Source organism: Macaca thibetana, chromosome 13, assembly GCF_024542745.1.
Source record: "Macaca thibetana thibetana isolate TM-01 chromosome 13, ASM2454274v1, whole genome shotgun sequence".
NCBI classification, from domain to species: domain Eukaryota; kingdom Metazoa; phylum Chordata; class Mammalia; order Primates; family Cercopithecidae; genus Macaca; species Macaca thibetana.
In genome coordinates, this window is record NC_065590.1 from 37,923,195 (window position 1) to 37,947,554 (window position 24,360).

General features: G+C 40.1%; 2 protein-coding genes across 3 annotated transcripts in view; one reads left to right on the forward strand and one right to left on the reverse strand.

Moving 5' to 3' along the window:
- Positions 1-24,360, forward strand: part of CNRIP1 (cannabinoid receptor interacting protein 1) — a 1,091,934-nt gene that overhangs the window by 305,884 nt on the left and 761,690 nt on the right. Inside the window, exon 1 of one of the 2 annotated variants that reach the window (XM_050754548.1) lies at positions 5,309-5,312. The exons of the other annotated variant lie outside the window; for it this stretch is intronic. The gene's annotated coding sequence lies outside the window, so the exon portion shown is untranslated. Of the gene's footprint in view, positions 1-5,308; positions 5,313-24,360 lie in introns of those variants that run through there. 2 annotated transcript variants of the gene reach the window in all.
- Positions 1-24,360, reverse strand: part of ANTXR1 (ANTXR cell adhesion molecule 1) — a 238,832-nt gene that overhangs the window by 133,802 nt on the left and 80,670 nt on the right. Inside the window, exon 10 of the mRNA XM_050754435.1 lies at positions 14,743-14,841. Within this exon, the coding sequence (XP_050610392.1) occupies positions 14,743-14,841 (99 nt within the window). The remainder of the gene's footprint in view (positions 1-14,742; positions 14,842-24,360) is intronic.

The following is a 24,360-nucleotide window of genomic DNA, read 5'->3' on the forward strand; positions in this document are numbered from 1 at the left end:
CAAACACCCCAAGCTTGGGAACTAGGCATCCCTCAAGCTGCGTACCGAGGGGACACAGAGGGGCAGAGGATATTTCAGATCACACAGAGTCAACTCTGGGCCCTTCTCTTACTAGTGTGTGACTAGGGACATACATTCTCCTTCTATAAACAGTGGTGATGACATTGTGTGGGGAGTACATAATATTGTATTCAAGTACAAAGCATGATACTTAGTGCTTAAGCATTCAGTAAATGTTATTCTTCTTTATTACATGGGTCTCCACACCTTTAAAATAGACTACATGGATGTATGGTTTAAAATCAGAGGGATTAAACATTAAAATGTTCAAAATGCCTGATTGCTTAATTATATCATTCTACCAAATTAACAACTTTGTAGATATCAGGAATTAATAGGGAAATGAAAAGCTTTAGTGAATTTGTTTGTGTATATAGATACACACACATATACACATACACATATGTATATACACATGCATGCATGTTGATTTTTTCTAACATCATATACTCATGATCTCGTTTGATGCTTCCACAACCCTCTGAGAGAGATATTATTTACATTTTGAGAACCTGAAAGTCAGAAGGGTTAGTTAATTGAGTTGGTGCTGTACCACTTGTGTCAGAGCCAGAATTCAAACCCAAGTTTTGCTGAAACAGCTTGCCCAAGGTAAGCCCAGCTAGTCTTATAATGTAGTTGGAAGCACACCAGGAGCTGAGGCTCTTCATATTGACAACTCTGGAGGCACATGGCCAGATCTTCAATGGGCAAGGCTGGATATCAACAGGAGCTTGCCTTCCAGGAGAGGGGGCTAGGGATGAAGAGCTTGATGAAAAGGTTCAGGTGTCTTTTCAGAGGCCTTGATCATGCCAACTAGCATGAAGCCAAGCTCTGGAACCATACACTCATAAGTGTATATTTACAGGTGTAGACCTTGGAACAATGTAATCCTTTTCAGACTGGCAAAGAAGAAAGTTTCCAGAATTCTTCCCTGCAGTTTGGTGGCTGTCTAATGGATTTGGGATAAAACCAGGGTTGAAATTCATTAGCCAGTTCAAACACCAATCAGAGCAAATCCTTTTATAAGGGCGGATTAAATAATTCAAATACTTTTCAAGTCTTGGCAATCTTTTCTTGTTATAAATATTTATTTCTGGCAAATAGGAAGAGAAAAATAATCCCTATTCTTATGGAGGCAGTGGGAGGGTGTGTTGAAATCCTCCAAAGCTGATGTAAGCCCCGAAGTACAGCTTACATTCCCATAGTGACATTTGCATTAGGTAGTGGGAAAAACAGTGAAGGTTAGGGACTGAAATGAGCTTGCCTTCCTGTTTCTCCTAATGTCCCCTGGGTCTAGGGAGCATTTTCAGGGCATTCCAGAGCCCAATATAACTGTTCAGCACCAATTTATCAGCTAGTTTGGGAATGTGTCTCCAAATGATGGGACAACAGACAGGCTAGAGTTAGGCTGAATATTTCTACCTCCTCACTGCCTCCAAAAGTAACCAGCTTGAAAAAAGTTAGACTTGTAAAATATTGTGCAAAAATCTGAATACAATTATATTCAGCAGGACTCCAAGTTGGTGAAATTCAAAGAATCTGGGCTGAGCTTTCTGGAGCTCCAGACAGAATGGAGGTGACTGATTGCTCAACTGGGGCTGCCTCATCGATAATTCACAAATGTGTGTGTGTGGGGGGGTCTTATTACAAAGCAAAATGGGACCCATTGCTGAGAGCAGAAAGAAGTGTACCATGTATCAGGCCTGGGGCTAGAAGGTTTTCAGAGATGAGTGAGATAACAAGCTTTTGATAGAAGACATTAAACTCTAGACGAAGAGATTTTGAAACTGGAGAGAATGGCTTTTACTAGGAAAGGCTGAACAGTGGTTGTGAAGTCAAGGAGAAATGAGAAGATTCAAAACCGAATGGGAAGGGATGGCAGTGAAATGTAGGTTGGTTGGGCCAAGTTGGGAGACATCCTCAGAGCGAGTATAGCCACTGTAATGTCCTCTTATCTTGGGCTAAAGCCAGAGGGATGCCTGTAAAGTGGCAGAACCAAGCTGGCCACCATCCTTTTCCTTAGACATGGCCCATACCCTCACTCACACCTCACCTTTTCCCTGACCTGGGATTGTTACAGGGTTTCCTTAGAAGCCCTCCCCGGCTAGTTGCCATGAGATCAGAGGATGGGCTTGGCCAACAGGTTCCAGGTAAGTTTCCTGGGTCTGTAGCTATTTTACCAGTTCCTATATGCTATAGGTACCCAGGACATGTCTTTTGATTTTCCATTCTGTTCTCTGGGGAAGGCTGGAGTAGAATGGAGAACATTAAGAGCCTGAACTCTGGAGACCCAACAAGCCCTGCCACTAACTGGCTATGTCACCATGGGCAAGGTTTTTCACTCTGTTCGTAACTCAAAATTGTCATCTACAAGATAGGAGTAATACTTCATAGGCTGTTGTAAATTTTAATGAGATGATATCATTTAATGCTTAGCACTTAATAAACACTCAACATATAACTGTCATTGCTAAGGTGGGGCACTGTTGGGGTCATTGACTGAGGTACCTGCAAAACACAAGGTGTGAATATGTGTGCAAACTGAGTGAGTCTTGCAACCTATTAGGTTGTGTCAGGGCTTTACAATATTGGTGTGACAAGAAGCAAGTTATTTATCTAAATAGGATCTTTGGACACGAATATAGTACAGTGTTCTCAAATAGGGGTTGATTTTGCCCCTCAAGGGGCAACTTGCAGTGCCTGAGCAGTTTTGGTTACTGCAACTGGGGGAGGAATGCTATTGGCATCTAGTGGGTAGAGACCAGGGATGGTGCTGAACATCCTCCAATGCACAGGACGGGCCCCTCCCTACTCCCCAACTATAAATTATCCAGCCCAAAATGTCAGTAGTGTTGAGGTTGGAAAACCTGGCGTAATGTCTACCATGGCTTTATATGCTTCTTTAGCCCACTGTAGAGGGGCCTACAGATATAACTGTGTAGTTCACAGCCCGCAGGATACTGGTGTAATGCCCAGAAAAGTTTAGAGGTGTTATACGGTGATGGGTAGAAGAGAGAGGAGGTAACAGCTAGAGAGGCATTGGAAGACAAGTCCTGGTTGGAGTAAGAGAATGTCTCTTGATAAAGCCCTCCATGCAGGCTTGAACGGGTCCAGGTTTTCTTAGGGGTAGATGGAATTGCATCTGAGCCACTCTGCCTGGTGGAGCTTTATAATGTAAATGGGACATTCCAGCAACGGGCCTTATATTGCTGCCAAGGCTCTGACATGACATGGATGGGAGGGCTGTAGAGTCAGAATACCTTACATACAAATACCAATACAGGACTCAGAGCTGCGGGCAGTCTTGGAAGGAAATGAAGTGGGTTATTATTGTTACTGTGTTCACGAGGATCAAGATTACATCATGGCCCCAGAAGGAGAGGAAGTAAAAGGTGAGGCACCATGAGTCCATTCCCAGACGAGTGCAGGCCCGGGATCTAGCAGCCCTGCAGATCTCTGGATCGTCTTTTGGGCTACACACCCCAAGTTCTGCACAAGGTTGTGACCTCACAGCTCTGGGAACACACCAGCATTGAGAACTGTTTGTCAGCACAGCTGGTCTGCCTTCTCAGGATGTAAATTATTATCTACCCATATGTGTTGTTATTTGTATTAATTACAAAGTAATACATATTAGTATAAAAGCCTGGGAAATACAGAGAAGTATATAAAAAAGAAATTAAAATCCTTGATAATTCCAATTTCCATTGGTAAAATTAATGTCTTGGGGAATACTGTTTCAGAATTTTTCCATGCATAGTACTTTTAACATAATTGAGATTATCATTCTGTGGCATTTGGCATTTGTCTCTATCTGAAGTTAACAGGGTAGTTTTAGGTAGTGTGAGGAAATGAAATGAAGCTAATGGGGTTCAGGGTTCTTGCAAAGAATTTTCTCCTCTCAATAAATCCACACCCAAAACAAATCTTGACTGTTGACATTTATAGAACTTACAAATTATCTTCTAAGCGAAGCATCAGCTTTTTAAGATTTTATAATCCTGAGGTCAGAATAACTGCAGCACTTAAAACAGCTACAATTTGCTAAGAATACAAATGTTAGAAAAGCTTTGTTTTCATTCGGTAGAGGATAATTCAGGATTCAGGCACAAGGTATGTGTCTCTGACACACGAACCCTTGTGGCTATATACAAATTTGGAATAATTTTACCTTTGGAATTGGAACTGAGTGGCAAGTCTACCAAAATGGCTAAAGCCTTCCACACACTCATGGCCACAGGTTCTGGCAAATGCTGACTGCTCTTAAAGGACACAAATTTACAGAGAAAGTCAGAGGAGAGGTGGGAAGGAGACCTTGGGCACACACCTGGGCCACTAAGGTGCTGTGGGATGCATGCTGGCTGCCAGAATTGAACTGCATGGGGGACAGAGCCACCAGGAGCACTTTCTTCCTTTCCCTCGGCAATACCCAACTTCCGTCAATGGATGTCGAACAAATATTTTAAAAATATCAGTTTGAAGGGACACAGACTACTAGCCTGCCTGGGGTTCCAGGAGTATGGCCTGTCTCTGAGTTAATCACTTTCTCTTCCATCATCCTGCTGAAATGGCAAAGGAGCAGTATTGCAATGGGGAGAGGCAGCATCCACCTGCTGGTCACCTTACATGAAAGCTGAGCCATGGGGTGCAGAAATGGAGGGGGATGCCAACTTTCCCCCACAGGACAGCAGGACTAGGGGGAAGGTGGGTTTCAGAGAAGTTCACAAGCAAATCTCTCCCAGCCATGCATACAACAAATGCAGCGCATGCCTGGAGTCCTCGTGGAACTCATGATTTTCACCTGGGGTCAATTTCAAACTTGGTAGAACAGGGGAAACATCCAGGCTGACTGTCCACCAGGGACTGGTGCAGCTAACTTTGAACTGTGTCAACTCGCCCCCAGAATAAGCTCTTTTACTCCCAACTGAAAACCCTGCCACCTAGTTACCTCTAGTGACAACTTCCCTTTTGTCCCCCAGTCATTCTAGATTTTGGCAGTACATTTCAATGTATCTGTATTTTTCTAGGACTGAAAGATGGGAACATCCACTAACACAGTCTCTGCAGGAGCCACTTCAAAAATCAGTGGGCAAAAACCAGAGCTCTCTCTGAAAGAGGGCCAAAGGGGAAACACCACCAGATACACAAAATGCTCCTGAAGTTCGAGAAAAAGGGCCACTCGGGGAATGAGGAGAGGTGCCTCACCTGTGGTCACACAGCCAGCTGCAGACACTGACCTCTAATGCCTGGGGTTCTTCCTACCCTGGTCTGGGGCTTTTTCTCTTGATCTAGGTTCAAGTCTTGACTTCTCTACTAATGTGCCCTGTGACCTTGGGCAAGCAGTTAAATCTCTCTGAGCTGCGATTATCTGTCTGCAAAATGAGGGGGATCTGTTGAAATCAGCATCTCTGAATCAGGCACACATCTGTCACCTGGGCATTTGGAGTCAGTGAACCCAGGGATCTTTGGGGATCTGTGTCTTGGAAGCAATGCAGAGAAGCAGTCTAAAGCCTTTGGAGTCTGACTGCCCAGGTTCAAGTCCTTTCCACCCCTGCCATCTGCATGAAATTGGGCACTCAATCTCTCTGAGTTCGTCAGCAAGATGGGGATTCAAATAACTCCTCCCTCATTGGGCTGCGGTGATGATGAAATGAGATAATACAGGAGGGTGCTTGGCCCAGCACCAGGTGCAGAGTAGGTACTCAACAGTCAGTAGCTGCTATCACTTGGAGGAAGCTCCCTGGTGATTCTGATGGGCATCCCCATGAAGAACATGAGACTATACGCTCCTTTACGTCTCTTCATTCTGAGTTGCACAAATAGCATTTCATCACCTTCACATGATATCAAATCCCTAGGGATGTATCGAGATTGTGTTAAGTACCTTTGACCAATATATGGCAAGACTCTAACCCATGACAAAGGAAACAATAGGCTTTTGTTTGGGAAGTTTATGTTCTCCTGCCCTCGATCCTCCCTCCCCATCTGCACTTTAATGATCTCCTTAGGGCGCCCACAGCAGCCCTGCAGCCCAGGTGTTTTCTAAGATGAAGTACAGTTTCTGGAAAATTGGGCAGGTTTTTGAAAACAACCCCCTCTGGAACATCTACGTTTGAAGGAGTGTTGTCTCTCTTCCCCCTAGGAAGTTGAGCCCCCTCTTCGGAACTCCTAGAACTGCCTTCCTGACTGATGTTCAGTTTGGGGAAATACGTTCAAATGGGACAGAGCTTTATCCTTTGAGAGTGTGCAAAAGTAAACCAGAGCCATGCCTGGTGAATAGGATGGAAGATCAAGTTGAGAAATAAAATTTTGCATCAAAAAATAAAGTATGCCTATAATATCATGAATCTGATTTCTCACATGGCCTATAAACTCAATTTTAGTGAGTTTGTTAGAAATCAGTTTCTTTTGTTTATAGTCATACCTCATGCGTCTCCATGCAACACCAGCATAGTCTAGCTTGTTTTTCATTATTGCATTAGTGAAACGTCCATTTTTAATTTACAGTGCATAAAATGGATCACTTCTCAGCTCATACTCCAGTGTCTCCTTTTTAGCATTTGAATCTCTCTGAAAGTGGATCTCCAGTTGAAAGTGTATCTTTTCTTGGCATAGTACACTGAATACTAAAGGAGGAAAAAGTGCAGCCAGAGTAAATACAGTTTGTGTGAAGATTTCCAAGATATTTTCTTGTCCAGCAGAGTTCAGCCTGGTGACTGAGGAACTAACCAAATGTTAAACTTAAGATGTATTCTAGACCTCAATAATTAGCAAGAATTTAAAAATTAAGTTTTAAATCAATTTTGTGGATTTTTTTCTCATTATGTCAGGGACATATGATCCTAGATAACTCAGAAAACACAGATAGATGGAAAGAAGAAAGTAAAAATTAATAGTGGTCTCATTCAGAGGTGATGGCTGTTGACATTTTGATGTATATCTTTCCAGTCTCTGCATATAAATATGTGTGTTTAAAAAACAAAAATAGTATCAGTGTATTGTTCTGTAACTTATTTTCAACACAGAATGCTATATTATTAACATTCCCCATTCCCTGCATTAGTAATTATTCTTCTACAACACTGTTTAATTATTTAGGGGTGAAGTATAACTTATGTAACAGATTACCTATTGTCAGACATTTAGGTTTTTCTTTTTAGATGTTTTTCTTTTAGACGTTTTTCTTTTCCCTCTCTCCCTCATTCCCTTGGTTCTTTCCAGTTTTTCTTTTGCTATTAGAAGCAATATTGTGATGAATATCCTTATGGCCAAGTCTTTGTAAACATTCCCAGTCACCTCCTTTTGATGAAGCTGAAATTGAAATTCTGGGTCAAAAATGTATAAAAGCAGTTGATTTATTTAAAAAATTGTCTTCCTAATGATTTAATGGTCTCTCACTGATGATGAATGAAAACACCTGTTTTCCTACAGGTTTCCAAGACTGAGCATTGCAGTTTTGTTAATCTTTGTCAATCTCACAAAGTAAAAATGGCAATTAATTCTTTCAATTTGCATTTTCTTGGTTATATGAAACATTTTCTACATGCTTATTAATCATTATTTTCTTAAAAATTTCCTTTGCATATCTTTTACTGACTGATGTATTCACCTTTTTTTTTTAAACTGATTTTAAGAATTGTCTTTATACTAAGTTTATTGACCCTGTGTTTGTTATATATCCTATTTTTCCAATTTTGTTTCCCATTTCTTTTATTGTAGTAGGGTTTAACAAGAGAATTTTAAAGTATGTGCTCAAACATTCAAATTTTTCTTTCATGGTATGCTCCTTCATGTTTAAAACATTCTTCCCAACTGGAAGATTATATAAATTTTTTTGTTTCCTTCTAGAATTTTTACAACTTCATGTCCCATTAAAATTTTTCCTTCGTCTGGAATTTGTTTGAATGAAAGGTGTGAGATTAAAAATGAAGTTAATTGTTTTTCCAAGGGGTTAGCCGGTTGTCTCAATGTCATTTTTTGAATAATCCACTCTTTCCCTATAGATTCGAAAGGCTGCCTTATTTTATACTAAATTCACCTAAGTGTTTGGTTCTGTTTATGGGCTTTGTTCCAATGCTCAGTTCGCCTATTGTGGTGTGATCTTACATTGTTCCAATTACTGCAGCCTTTTTATACATCTTAAAATTGGCTAGGGCAAGTTTCCACATTTTTCTTGGCTATTCTTGTGTGTTTATTCTTCCTTATAAACTTCAGAATTATTTTGTTAACTTAAAAAGTCCCATTGGAATTTTCATTTGGATTGTAATAAAAGTAGATATTAATATGAAGACAATTGATATCTTTACAATACCCAGTTACTGCTCCATTTAATAACAGTGATGATAATACAGTAATACCAGCAGCCAACACTGACTGACTGACTCTTAACTGTGCATCAGACCCCATTCTAAGCCCCGCCTGCCACATTTAAACCTCATAACAATCCAAGACATAGTATGGCTATTATCGCCATACTCATTTTACAGAGAGAGAAACTGAGGCATGGAAATGTTAAATAAGATGTCACAGTCGCACAGCTAGATATGACAGAGCCAGGACTCTTTTTCCCTGGTGGTCTGGCTCCAGAGCTTGTAACTATGCCATCAGTCTACGGCTTTCTAACTCTTCACACTTTCTTTATATCCCTCAGAAAGTTTTGTGACTTTCATCATATACGTCTTTACAAATTTGATTAAATTAGTTCTTGTTACATTTTATTTGTCTGCCCATCAATGATAGACTGGATAAAGAAAATGTGGTACATATACAGTATGGAATACTATGCAGCCATGAAAAAGAATGAGATAATGTCCTTTGCAGGAACATAGTTGGAGCTAGAGGCCATTATCCTTAGCAAACTAACGCAGGAACAGAAAACCAAATACTGCATGCTCTCACTTGTAAGTGGGAGCTAACTGACGAGAACACATGGACACAGAAGGGAATAACACACACTGGGGCCTACTAGAGGGTGGAGGGTGGGAGGAGAGAGGATCAGGAAAAGTAACTAAAATGGGTACTAGGCTTAATACCTGGGTGATGAAACAATCTGTACAACAGATCTCCATGACACAAGTTTACTTATGTAACAAACCTGCACTTGTACTGCTGAACTTAAAATGAAAGTTAAATAAATTAAAAAATTTATTTGTTGTTGCTATATTTTTCTTGTGATGTTTTCTAATTGTCATTGCTGAACACTAGCAAAGCTACTGATTGTTATAAGCAACGTATTTATTTTGAAGTCATCCAACTTAATTACCCTCTCGGTAGCCTAGTAGTTCGGTTCACTCTCTAGTTTTCCAGGAAGACACAAGCATTATTTTAGAGCAATGACGTTTGGCTGCTTTGCCTGTATTATATCTATCATCAGATTTCTGGTGTTGTTATAATGTTCATAGCATTGTCTAATATGGTAGTCACCAGCCACATGTGGCTATTTGCATTTAAGTTAATAAAAATTAAATGAAATTACTAATTCAGTTCCTCAGTTGCACTAGCCACATATCAAATGCCCAGCAGCCACATGGGGCTTGTGGCTACCATCTTAGAACATTTCCATCATTATAGAAAGTTCTATTGGACAGTGCTGCTAGAACTTTCAGATCAATATTAGATAATGGTGGTGAAATGGATTGTTCCGCTTTTTTCTTCTGAACTTTAACGTGAATTCCTCTACATAGTGATTTTTTTATTAGAATGATATTGAGTTTTGAATTCAAATATGCAGATACATTTTTATGTTAAAGGAGTCTTATCCTATTCGTAGTTCACTAGAAATATTTTTTTAAAAAAATTAGGAACAGATAATGAATTTTAATATCTTCCTGGCATCAGTAACTTTTGCTATATGAGAAACAAATTCCCCCTCTGTCTTCAAAATTGTCTTAGCTATCTTGGTCCTTTTTAAATACATTGCTGGATTTTGTTTGCCAATGTTTGATTTAGATGTTTGTCATTAGTGAGCTTGATCTCAAATATTCTCTACTTTTAGTGTCTGTGTCCAGTTTTTTTTTTTTTTTAACCAAGATTATGTTATTATCATAGAATGAATTTATATGCTTTTTCTTGGCTGGGTGTGGTGGCCCACACTTGTAATTCCAGCATTTTGGGAGGCTGAGGTGGGTGGATAGCTTGAGCCCAGGAGTTCAAGACCAGCCTAGGCAACATGGTGAAACCCCATCCCTACAAAAAATACAAAAATTAGCCAGGTGTGGTGGCTCACATCTGTGGTCCCAGCTACTCAGGAAGCTAAGGTGGGAGGACTGCTTGAGCCTGCGAGGCAGAGGTTACAGTGAGCAGAAATTGTGCCGCTGCACTCCAGCCTGGGCGACAGAGCCAGACCCTGTCTCAAAAAACAAAACCAAACAAAACATTTTCTTTATTTCTTTCCTCTGGAAAAGTACATATGTGATATGGGTCATTTGTCCCTTAAAACTTGGTAAAACTCAGGTGAAAAAAATCTGGATTTGGTGCTTTGATTGGGGGACGGGATGAAACTTCCTCAAATTCCCTTCTCGTTCATATAGTTCATGTTCATCTGTGTCTAATTACACTGTTTAGTCCATCCATGAAGTTTTATTTCAGTGAATCAACTTTTTCAAAACTAGAATTTACACTCAGTTCTTCTGCAAATCTGCTTTTGATGAGTATTCTTTCCCCTACGATCTGTTTGATCTCTTTATACATTTTAAACACGTTTATTTTCCATTCTCTTTCAAATTTGCTCTCTGATCCTCCCTTTGTGCTTGTTCTGTTTGTTTCATTCATCTTGACATGGTTTGTCATTGTGTGCCATCAGCCCACCTTTAGGGGGTTGTTTGCTGCAGGCATGCTGTGGGTGTGGGCCATGTGGAAGCCTTCCACAGGGTCAAGCTGCATGGCCTCTGTAGGGCCACAGAGATCAGGAAGGTCATGGACCTATTCTGGGGCTAGTTTCTTGATTTGGTACTTCTGTATCACATGGGGGGTGTAACATCATTACACCTGTGGATTTGCATCCCCTGCCTGCTTCCTTGCCCAATTAAATGCTTGGTGTAGCCTGCTGGAGCTTGATTTCTGCAGGGGGCTCTGCTTTTGTGTGATGCCTTGGCACAGACCTGAGATCTGGTGTCCGTATCTGCATCAGCATCAGGATCACAGCCTGCAGCCTGGCCTGGAGCCCCTGTGACTTTGTTTCTTAACTTGGGTTTTTATTCCCATTTCGTTTCCTGTACTTGGAGATTCCCACTTCTTTCCTTTGAGTGAGGCCACACGATATAATTTGAAAAATCATATTTTATCCAGAATTTTGGATCTGTTTTGTTGACCACAAATCTAGAAACTGTCTTCGATTTCTAAGTGGTTGATTTTTTAAGCAAATGCAAGGAAATTGGGAGAGAAGCATGTATTAACCTATTTTCTGGTTATGCTTATCATCTAAGAATGTGTCTAAACAATTTCTACTTTTGGCATTAATCTACTGGTATTTTTATTCATGTCTTAGAATGATCAATTTGCAAAGTTGTTCATAGTCATTTAAAAAAGTATTATATGCCCTATATCTTTAGTGCATAAAGATACATGCTCCAGATCTTTAATTTTTAAATTAAGTTCTAAGACTTGAAAAATCATATTAATATCTCCCACTATCCACATAATTTTAAATTTGTTCTTTTGACAGATTTTGCTTCACATAGCTTGCTATTGCATTATTTGCTGAAGACCCTGAGGTTGGCCTCATGTTTGAAGTGGCTAGAGTCACACAGCCTTAGCTTCATTATTGGGCCTTCAATTAAGTCTTTCTCATTAACAATATCACTTATGTTCTCTTTTTGTCACAAAATTCAATGCTGCACTTAGGAAAAAGAATCTCGAAAAAAGAAATATGTGATATAAAAATAAGAACAGATAACATTTTAAAACTTGGGGTATAGAGGTGGGGAAGGAAAATGGGAAAGGTAAAGGAATCTAAGTGTATTTTATTTTATAGGGAGGAATCAGTGGAAACTATGACATTTATAAAGTTGACAGAAAAATGTAGATGTAAATGTGCTGCATTTTAAAATTTGCTTATCTTTTCTTCCTCCACAGGTTCTTGTTCATAGTATTTTCTGCATGGAAATGAACAGGTGAATTACTAACTAAAGGCCAAGTGTTTTCCTCAAACGCTATTTTTCCCCTTAGAATATTTTTAATAGCTGTATGCTTGAGTTTTTGGGTGTTGCTTACAGCACAGAATATGATCAAATCACTGCCTTCATTTTCTCCAAACTGTTGGCATTGTGCTAAAGGCACGGGTTTGTGATTTAAGCCAAATCCCTACCCCAACAACCTCTATTTCTTTTTGAATATGAATGAGGTGACAAGCCTGTGCGTATGTTTGCAACTATATATTAGGAAAGGAAGAAAGGAGAGAGAGGATGGACTGGTTTCCCAAGAAAGAAATACAATGTCACAGAGAAGTTGGAAAATAGGCCTTCGAGTACTCACTTTACAAATCCATAGTGAATTTGCATTTCATCTTCTTCCTGTTACTATTTAGATGGGGTCTCTGTCACCGAGGCTGGAGTATAGTGGCATGATCTCAGTTCACTGCAACCTCTGCCTCCTGGCCTCAAGTGATCCTCCAGCCTCAGGCTCCTGAGTAGCTGCGGACCATAGGTGTGCACCACCACACCCAGTTAATTTTTTGTATTTTTGGTAGAGACAAGGTTTCACCATGTTGCCCAGGCTGGTCTCGAACTCCTGAGCTCAGGCCATACACCCACCTCAGCCTCCCAAAGTGCTGGGATTACAGGCATAAGCCACCGTGCCTGGCCTCATCTTATTTAATACAGCATCTTGTGTAACCTTTGAGCAACAGCACATAGCGTAGATTCTCTCTCTCCCCAGCCCACTTCCATGTATCTTCAGAGAGCTTGGGCCTGAAAGCCCGCTTGTCTGGGAAGTCTTCTTTGGAAGGTATTGATGTCCTTGAGTTAAACCCTCAGGAGTTTCTGATGTTAGACTTGGGATTTTGGTTAAAGAGAGAGAAAAGGGGGACTTAAGTGACATCGCAATTGAAAGGGAGAGAAAAGAACTCTGCTGGGGATGCATGTCCAACTTTCACACTGTGACTACTCAGGGATATTTCAGAATGTTTTCAAATAGCACGTACTTTTTGGATCTGTGAGAGCATTTCCAAACATTAAGAAAACTAACTGAATGTTTCCAATGTTTGGAATTACTCCAAGGCCAGGAATTCCAGATGTTTGTGAGGACGCCACAGCATGTGTCTGTTTAACTACTAAAGTGGATTTTATGATGTCAAGAAGGAAATATCCACACCCCTTCAATTCTTCTTCTTTAAAAACAAGATAACCTCCTTCAAAAGGCTATCAGGAGCCAGGCGCGGTGGCTCACACCTGTAATCCCAGCACTTTGGGAGGCCAAGGTGGGTGGATCAACTGAGGTCAGGAGTTCGAGACCAGCCTGGCCAACATGATGAACCCCGTCTCTACTAAAAATAAAAAAAAAATTAGCTGGGTGTAGTGGTGCACACCTGTAATCCTAGCTACTTGGGAGGCTGAGGCAGGAGAATCACTTGAACTTGGGAGGCGGAGGTTGCAGCGAGCTGAGATTGTGCCATTGCACTCCAGCCTGGGCAACAAAAGCAAAATCAGACTCCAAAAACAAACAAACAAACAAAAACAAAAAACACACAAAAACGGCTATCAGGAGGAGAAAACTAGTGTGAGTGATTAGTCAACAAATGTGTGTCCTCCTCTCCTCCTTGCTCTTTCTACCTCTCAGGGCTGTTGTAGCAAAAAGATGTGAAGCATTTAGAAGGTACATAGCATTACAGAAAATGCAACATATTATGATGGTTATCACTACAGATGTGGAATAAATAATTATCTGTGTGAGGGATGCCAGATCCAAATCATAACCAGTGCTTCTGGCATCTGTCCCTCATATAATCATCTTCCCCATCTCTCCTGGTCAGCCACATGAATCACACACATCTTTAAATTAGGAACTTGACTGCTACAAATGTCTTGTGAAGAAGCCAATGTTATGATAATTCATTTTTTCTCATGAAATGCACTTAGTTTTACTTCCATATTCCTGTATTTCATGTAAGATATTCACCATGATGAGAGTTTCTTGGCTACTCCACACAAGAACCATCCAGATTGAAAAAAGCTGCACAATCTACATGTGCAAGCCTAATGGTTTGGTTTTCGGTTTATTCCAGATTAATGCATTTAGACCATCCCTTTTTCACACTTACCCTTAAAAGTCCCAATACTTTGTTAAGACGCCTCACATTTCTCCAGCCCTAATTAACCATCACCAGCACTGCCACCTGAGAGTGAGCCACTTGGTAGATGGCAGGGGACAAGGAAACCAGTGTTCCGCTGCTTCCCGAGGGCTGCTGCAGGGCTGGGACTTGTGGCTCTGTGTTTTGTGGAGAATGGGGGCTCAAGTCCAGCCTTGCTCTGCTTACCAAGCTGGATGCCCATGGGACTGTGCCCACCCAGGGGGTGCCTTTTCTGACTGGAACCACTGTAGGGGCTCACTATGCCCTTGCTACGGGTCTTTCTAGCAAAGAAGACTCTTTTCTGCTGGTTTCATGTCTGTGGCCTTGCTGGAAGCAGGGCTGGGAATTCCCTTCTCTGAAGCCAGTTGAAGAAACCCATGGACTCTGCAAGGACTTACTGAGTGTGACCGAGTCATTGATCTTGAAGCTGCAGAGGACCCTGTCCACGTTGCGGGCATGTCGGAAGCCATTTCCTCTCACGACAACTTGAAATGACTCTGAAATAAAGAATAATGACAAGACTCGTTACTTGACCAATATCTGCCCTGATTTATAGCATTTGTTCACTATTTCACCAGGCTTAAAATATTCAAAAATTAATTTAGGTTGAAAACCAAAAGCAACCAGATGGGTTCCTTTCACAACTTACCAGTACATCCTCACTAGGTGTCCCGAGGAGGGCCTATCACTTCTTATTTGAATTCCCACCCTTTTATCTTTGGGCTTACCGGTCCTCCTAACCCGAAAGCCTTCCTCCCTCCTCTCTGTCCATTCAAACCTTAGCCAATATTCAAGTCCAGGCAGTTTGAAAATCTGTAATCTCTGTAGCCAGAGGGAGCCACAGGGGAGGGGCCCTCCACTTCCTCTTTAGTCAACTCACCTCCTCTATGTCTGTTTTACACATTGTACTCCTCTGAAAGGATTTCTTAAGAGCCCACAGTGCCTACATTTTAGAAAGTCACTGCCTTAGGGCATTCACAACTTGTCCTGAACAGTGTAGGATTGTCATTACGTATGGTCTGGTGTTGTTTTCTTGTCTTTTCTCCCCCAGCTGGAAAAACATTCGTTTAAGTCAGGAGTTGTTTGATACCACTATGGCACTCCTATCTCTGCTGGGCACACAGTAGCACTACATAGGCTAGGTAGGAATGATTGTACTTAGGAATGAATCACAGTCTTGCTTAGCAGCGCTCAGTTGCCAAGTACTAACTACTTGAATTGATATCAGCCCCTCAGTGTAGTACTCATTTGTCTCTGCATAGAAGAGATCATATATCTTGCTAGCCTGCATATTAATTTCTCATTGGCATAACGTATGTTTGATTAATACACATGAATAAAATCGTCATTAAGTAAAAACAACTATCTTTTACAATAGTCCTAACATGGAAAAAAACCAATAATTAGTTGGCTAAATGTTTGGGAATATTTGCTTAAGTTTCTTGGTATCTAATGGTCAGTGTTCCACTTTTTTCCCTTTTATCAATCATCCTTTTGTATCTACAAATTGGGGATTGGGATAATGCTATGTGGAATATCACAAGAGAAATAGACTAAAGGTCAGAGGAAAAAATGCAGCGTTTGTGAATGTGGATCTTAAACAGTACATTGCTGTCTAAATGTTGACTTTTTGTTGGAGGAAGAATGAAATTAGAGAATTAGTATATGGGACTCTCAAAGTTTAATAAATGTCATGAGTGTATGCCACCTTCATTCCCAGGAAACTGATTTAGAGGTCATGTTTGCCAAGACAATAATAACTAATGCTAATTGCTCCCTCAATGTGAGCCAGGCCCTCTGTGAAATATTGTACATGTCTGAGTCATTTAAACCTCACCACAGCCTGGGGAGGTACAGATGAGAAAACTGATCTTAGTGAAGTTAAGTAATTTGTCCAAGATCCCACAGCTGGTAACTGTCAGAATCAGAACTGGAATCGAGGTCTGTTAGGCACCAAATGCCATGCCCTTGGAACTCAGCCATTCTCTTCTGAACCACCATGCGAAAATGGGGACTCATTGCCTTCTGACAGATGAATCATTTAGGAGTTGAAGTTGTGATTTTTTTTAAAGCTTATTTTATTTTAATTTTAGGCAGGTTTGCTGATTTTGCAGAAAAGTGGAGCAGGCCTGGATGTGAAGCAAGAAACTGAAATTTAAGTAAAAGAATGCAGAGGCACTACATGTGCCACAAGGAGTACAAGTTAGAAAAGAATGCTTTTTAGAAGTAGAAGAGACCTTCACAATAAGGAAATGGAGATTGTGACATTTTGAATGACTTGCCCAGAGTCATGTCATTAGTAAAGCAGAAAAACTGGGACTCGTATCCAAAAGTTAAGGTGATGGGCCTATGGTTTTTTCAGGAGCATAAGTCCTATGACTATGAAGGATTTATATATACATGTTGATGCAAATGCACAATTGCTACATTTAGAAAGATGGGCTTAGTAGTTTTCTTTAGATGTCTGTCAGGCATCTGACAGATTCCTCGGTTGGCTCAATAAGCAATTTAGTACGTGTCAAGCATTTGTAGAAGAATCTTGTCTTCTCTTATTTGCTCAGTTAAGCCTATAGAAACCTATTTCTGTGTCCATTTTGAATGCCAGACATACAGACATCTGTCGTTTGACGTTTTTGCTGATTCCAAATATTTTCTGCCTCACTGCTGTGCCTACTTCTCTTGTTTCCTGAAAGATCAGCAGAGGAAAAGAAGACTGTGGAAATGCAGGCCACATGCCAAACTCTATTCTCTAACACCATGTTCTAACATTACCAGTTGAGTTGCTAAATCCTCTATAAAAGAGGCTGCCTGCATGTCTGCTTGGCCCGACCTCAGGGAGTTTAGGAAGAAAGACAGCAGGAATCCATGATGTGGCAATGGTGGAAACCAAACAATTTAACCCCCTAAGCGAGGGCAGAAGATGGAGGCAATGATGCTCTGGGGAGTGCACCCAGGCAGAGGCGAGCTCCCATCCTGCCCGATAGGGTTTCTGTGTTAGTGCACACATTTGGTTACCAGAAGAGCCCAAACATCTGGCCTGACAGCCTGACTAGAATGTCAGCTCTTCACACATAGACTTTATATAACAAAACCCTTTTGAATGAATCTGCCAGTAAGTGAAAACCAGGACACACTAGAAACAGGACACTGATTTAATTCCACTAATCTACAAAGCCCCGAACCCACCTTTCAAAATATGTACAGCTGTGTTTTTAGGCAACTTGTATGTTGGCTTACAGCTCCTATAAGAAGTACCTCAAGATTGCAGGGCTTTAGGGAGGAATTTTCCACCTGAAAATGGTCTTTGATTTAATCTTTTTAGTTATATATCCTTTAAGGTTCCCTTAAGATCTATATTCTTTTGTCACTGTTATTCCCAATTACAACGAAAGCTTCCTGATGGCAGAGGCCAACATTTCTACTTCTTCTGAATGCTGGGCTGTGCCTTAACCCAGGACTGAGTCAGTTTCAGGATGAGCTCACTGAGTGATTGAATAAATAACATATCTTGGCATAGAAAGAGAATAAAGGGGGAGGATAAGGTGGTCATTTATTCAGGTCCCAGCCAGGTCTAATCCTGTTTGTTTTCTGAGGCTTAATAAGGTCCATGAATGAAAAGATGTTCAACATCATTAGTCACATGGAAATACAAACCACAACCATATGGAGATATTACTTCATACTCACTACGATGGCTGAAAAAAAAAGAGACGGACAATAGCATCTGCTGGTGAAGAAATTATAACCCACATACATTTCTGGTGGAAATGTAAAATGCTGTGGCCGCTTTGAAAAATAGTTTGGCAGTTCTTCTACAAAGTTAAACACAGTGACCTTATGTCCCCCAAATTCCACTCCTAGACATATACCCAAGATAACTGAAAGTTATGTCCACACAAAAACTTACACATTAACGTTCACAGTGGCATTATTAAAAGCAGCCAAAAAATGGAAATAACCTAAATGTTCATCAACTGATGAGTATGGTATTTCTATAAAATGGAATATTATTCAGCCATCACAAGAAATCAAATTCTCATACATGCTATGACATGGATGAAACTTGAAAACATTATGCTAAATAAAAGAAGCTAAATACAAAAGGCCACACATTGCATGACTCCCTTTGTAAGATATGTCCAGATTCGCAAATCTGCAGAGACAGAAAGTAGATTAGTGGCTGCCAGGACCGGAGGGAGGAAGAAATGGGGCAATAACTGCTTAATAGGTATAAGGTTTCTTCTGGAATTAGATAGTTATCATAGTTGTACAACTTTGTGATATATTAAAAACCACTGAATTGTACTTTTTATTTTACCTCTTATTTATTTATTTAGACGCAGTCTCACTCTGTCACCTAGACTGGAGTGCAGTGGCATGATCTTGGCTCACTGCAACCTCTGCCTGCTAAGTTCAAGCTATTCTCCTGCCTCAGCCTCCCGAGTAGCTGGAATTACAAGTGTATGCCACCACACCAGGCTAATTTTTGTATTTTTAGTAGACACGGGGTTTTACCCTGTTGGCCAGGCTGGTCTCAAACTCCTGACCTCAAGTGATCCACCCGCCTCAGCCTCCCAAAATGCTGGGATTACAGGTGTGAGCCACCACTCCTGGCCTGAATTGTACCGTTTAAAAGGGTGATTTTTATAGTAGGTAAAATATAGCTCAATTTAAAAAAAGAAAAAATAAGGTCAGTAAGTAGTTTGATAGACTTATTCCATTCTGTTCTCTCCTTTTATTTCTTTGGTTTCCTTTTTTCTTTTTGGAAATGTGGAACACATAGCTTTGAGATGATCTTAATAAAGATTGCATATCATTCACTCAGTCTGAAAATGAGGTATCTGTATATCCTCCACTTATTCTGGTCACCCAAGACTTTTGTGCCAAATTATTGTTAGTGATATTTCATCTTGTGAGTCAGTTTGAATTTGCTCTCCTCTTAGATGCTTAATGTGGCATAGAACATCAAAAATAAAATGTAGGGACTGACATATAATGGGTGCTTTCTGATGCCTGAATTGTTCTAGAACTTTTTTCAGTTATAGCTTTTAATTTATAATAACTTTAGTGAGGCATAATTGATATATAATAACTTGCACATAAAGCGTATGATTTGATAAATTTTGACATATGTATACAATCATAAGACAATACCACAGTCAAGACAGTGAGTGTAGCTGTCACCCCCAAAAGTTTCCCTGTGTTGCTTTGTAATCTCTCCTCCCAGCCCTCCCTACCTTCACTCCCACACAACCACTGGTCTGCTCTCTGGAACTGTATATTAGTTTGCATTTTCTGGAATTTTATGTAAATAGGATCATTCAGTAAGTAATTTTCTTGTCTGGCTTCTTTTACTCAGCACAATTATTTTAGGACACATCCACAATTACTTTGAGATTTATACATAGTTTATTGCTTTTTATTGCTGAGTATTAATTAGTCCATCATACAGGTAAACTATAATTTGTTTATCCACCTACCTGTGGATGAACATTTTAGTTGTTTTTGGCTATTAAAAATAGAGTTGCTATGAATATTTCTGCACAAGTCTTTCTTTGTTTGGACATAGATTTCCTTTTCTCTTAGGTAAAACCTCAGAGTGGAATGGCTGGGCCATATGGTAGGTATATATTTAATTTTTTAAGAAACTGCCAAAACTCTTCCAAAGTGTTGTGCTGTTTTGTATTTGTGTATGAGAATCCTTCCTCTACATAGAAATATCTTTAAATGAAAGGAAAGATTGAGCAGAGAATGACGCAATCCATTTGGAAGAGGTGACCGAAGGTTTGAAATGAATGCTTCGAAAAACAATGAAAAGTGAGAGAAATACACCACTATCTGATATTGCTTGAATGTGTCTGTTTTAAACATCGAAATTTCCAAATGGTAAACATGACGCCTTAAATGACTTTCTTTTTGTGCCAACTCACCCAGTTTTATCAGAAACAGTGGGAAACACAGTAGAAATACAACTGCTGCTGAAATGACAGTGTGAGGAGCTAATTATAACTTTCTTCCGGTTCTGGAGTACAGGAACTTCAAGTGTAGAGCAGTTGGCAAGTTGCACACTTGATTCCAATTAGTTCCTTCCTGGCATCCTTGCTTCCATAGCACATTGTGAACTATGGAAGTTGGAGGCCAACTGAATGGGACCACAGAAAGATTGTGCTCAGGCACACAGTGCATTTTCCAGAGAGGAGCTAAATTAGGCTGGGCCAAATGGGTCCATATTCTTAATTAAACAGAGGCTAATCTGCAAAAATATTTAATTAGAAACTTTAAAAAAGAGTCTATATTGGGAGCAGAATTACTGAAATACAAGTAATGTCAAAGTTGCTACAAAGGGTTTCCACATAGCAGGTGACTTCCTGCATGTTTTGGAACAGGGACTGTAAATACAGTGACATAAGCACCATGCTGAATGGCAACCACATGCTTGGCCTGGGTACTGGGGTGACAATGGGGAGTGGTGAGGAGTACCGTGAACTGGAAAGTGTATATGCTTCTTTTAAAGGAAGTGATTCAGTCCTCAATAATCATTAACTTGTAATAAATACAGGTTCAGTGTTGTCAGTTCCGATTTTTCAAGACAAGATGAAAATCTGTATTTTTAGGTGAAATTCGATTTTCTAAATGTTAGCAATAAATTTAAGTAAAAAAATGCAGTATGAAGAAGAATATATATGCAGGTCAGATAGGACTTATAGGCTGCCAGTTTATAATCTCTGAGAGTGGAGGAGTTCTGGGAAGGTTATCTCTCTTTATATATGTTCACCAATGCAGTGATTGAAATTCTTTTTGATTTCTTTCTTTCTTTTTTTTCTTTTTTTGAGACGGAGTCTTGCTCTATCGCCCAGGCTGGAGTGCAGTGGCGCGATCTCGGCTCACTGCAAGCTCCGCCTCCCGGGTTCACACCATTCTCCTGCCTCAGGCTCCCGAGTAGCTGGGACTACAGGAGCTCGCCACCATGTCCAGCTAATTTTTTGTATTTTTAGTGGAGACGGGATTTCACCGTGTTAGCCAGGATGGTCTTGATCTCCCGACCTCGTGATCTGCCCGCCTTGGCCTCAAAAGTGCTAGATTACAGGCATGAGCCACTGGGCCCGGCCCGAATTCTTTTTGATGGCAGCAGATTAGATATTCTCTCCACTCCCTCTCCCCATTAAGAGTTCCAGTTAAAAATGCAAAACAGTTCCAGGAATACTGGTTTCCTCAGTTATTGAGAAATAATCAGCCATTAATACCTTAGTGGAAACTGATTTAAATCTTTTAGAAATCTGAAGCTGTAAAGGAGACTCGGAGGAGGTTTTCTCCAGATAGCATCTGCTTACAGATGGCCGTTCTGCCACTGCTCACATGGGGGGAGAGCTCAGACCGTCCACTCCATTGTTGGAAAGCTTTAGTTGTACAAGTTGCATGTGGTAAGCCAAACTCTGCCTCACTGAATTCCTCCCCAACCCCTCCATGGTGGTCTCCTGGAGATATACATAATATGCCTAATAATTTCTTTCTGCATGGGAATCCTCCAAATATCTAAAGATGCTCTTGTGAGTATCTCAATTCCTGGCCTTAGTCTCCGTGATGACTTCAGTTTTTCCTCATTGCACAGGCATCTCATTAGTGCTCTCACTACTCTGTAAGCAGACCTCTGCTACAGTGCTTACTGCATGGTTTTGTAATTTATTTGAACATATGACGATCTCCCAGAGTGAACTGTGAGTTTCATAGGGGTGTGGGTGGATTTGGGACTAAGTCTTATACATTTTTGTGTTCATATATTTTCACGTGGGTTGGTGCATAAAAGACACTAAGAATTGATGAAAAGAAAGGAGGGAGAAAGGCAAACAGGAAGAAAAAGGGAAAGAAGAAAGAAAAAAGCAAGGAAAGAAGGAAATGAAAGAATGAATCCATGAATGAATTATAATGTGATTTCCAGATCCATTACCTCTACGCCTATGGGCATGCCTTTGTCAATGCCATTCTTAAAATGTGGGACTTGAAACCATGGTCTGAACATGGAATAGGACTGTTAGTTCTCCTGACCTGGACACTGGATGGTTATTGATGCACCCTAAGATTGTGTCAGCTTTTCTTAGTCAGAGGCATTCTTGTTGGGGAGCAAGACAACTGTGATCATTCTTGTCTTTTCTCCTGTATACCGTTAATTGTTACCAAGTCAGGATTCCCTAAACCTACCTGTATGTGAAACTGGATATTCGAACCCAAGTTCAACACTTTATATTCGTCCCATTAAATTACACCTTGTTAGGTGCAGCCCAGTATATAAAGGCCGGTGCTGGATTTTGGCTTCGTTGTCATTATCTCGCTGCCTCGCCCAGAGCTCAGTTTGCTGTCAGAACCATTGCTGGTGATGGGCTGGGGTTGAGAGCCAGCTGAGATCACTGTCTTAGGGGAATGCAATCATCAGCATAGAGTGTCTTGAGCAGGACAGACCTGGGTAGGGCTCCACAGCAGGAGCTGTTCTAGGGGCCAAGGAAAAGAAGGAATTCACAGAGAGTGAGGGGAGGAGGCTAAGAGGAAAGGTTTTTGATGAAAGCAAATTTTACCTTCTTCATAGATCTGTCTAGGGATTGGTCCCACCATTATACGTTAGAAATGCGAACAATCAGTTATTTCCTTTTTACTCTCTCCCCCAATACATGTGAGTTAATTAATCATTTTGCAGATACTCTTCCCCAATTTTCTTTCAGTGGAGAAATATACAGGAATGCTTTTCTCACCTAGGTATGACGTTATCAACATCATGATTCTAACGCTGGCCTTTAATCCTTAAAAAGATGATGCTGATAACAAGCCATCTTGTTTTGCATAACAATTTATACTTTTCAAAGCACTTTCATATAAATACCTGTATCTTCGAACTAGCTTAATAAAGTCACAGAGGGGCTATGCCTCGCTCTGACAGGCATCTGGACAATGACATGGGCTCCCAGGCCTCCTGAAAGCTATGTTTACTCCAGAGAATAGTCAACAAGAAATCTTCAAGGAAATCTGTGGAAGAAATGTTGATGTAAGGATATCTTTTGGGAGTTTCATTCTCTTCTTAGAAATGTTATTCTGTAATCAGCATGTTTAAACCCTTATGACTCGAATTTGAGAGATGGGAGCTTGCCTTTTTCAAGATCTAGTTCTAGCTTTCATCATTGTGTCTTGTTTTAATTTTTTCTTTATAAGAAATAAAGATAATATGATTGGATAGTTTACTCTGATATAGATAACTATTGTTTATAAAATATGTAATATTGCACATAAGCCAGAGATTTTAAGAAAATCTAAAGAAAGATTTCTTAGATTGGATTTACCAGATTTGTCTATTTGATTGGTTCTACCAAATAAACAACACTTGGAATAATTTATCTGTTGAATTGCTTTGTTTAAATTTATTAGTGGATTGTGTATTTGTTTCTTGTATTTTCCTTAGCTTTCCCAATATTATCTTTTAATTCTTAATTCATTTATTTTTCTATTTCACTTGATGAGAAACTTTGAAATCTATGAATTTGATATGATCAGATGCTGATATGATATGATCGGACCCTGGTATTTCTGTGTCATTTTTGTGTAGTTTAGGTGGTGTTTTTATTGTCTTGAACACCTTAATGGTATATAAGGGGTATTGTTTACTTTTTGAGGTTAAAATTACTTACAAAGGCAATTTTCCATTGTCTAAGTGGTGGAGATTTTTCCTTTTACTTTGGTCTTACTCTACCTTTGTCTATTAATTTTAGATTTTGCTTCATTTTAGTTGCAGTTCAAAGGTATGTTAACTTCTTATGGTTGGTGAAAGGAGTTAATAAGGGCCAAATAGGCAAATATCAGTGGCATTTTTTTTTTAATGAATACATGAATCAAGACATTTAGTCAACATTTATCGGCCACCTAGTAAGTGCCGGGTACTCTGCTAGGCAGTGAGAAGTAGAGAGAAATAAGGTTCCTTCTCTATCTTTAAGGAGCCTACAGGGAGGGAATTCATTATACTAGTGAATTAACAGAAA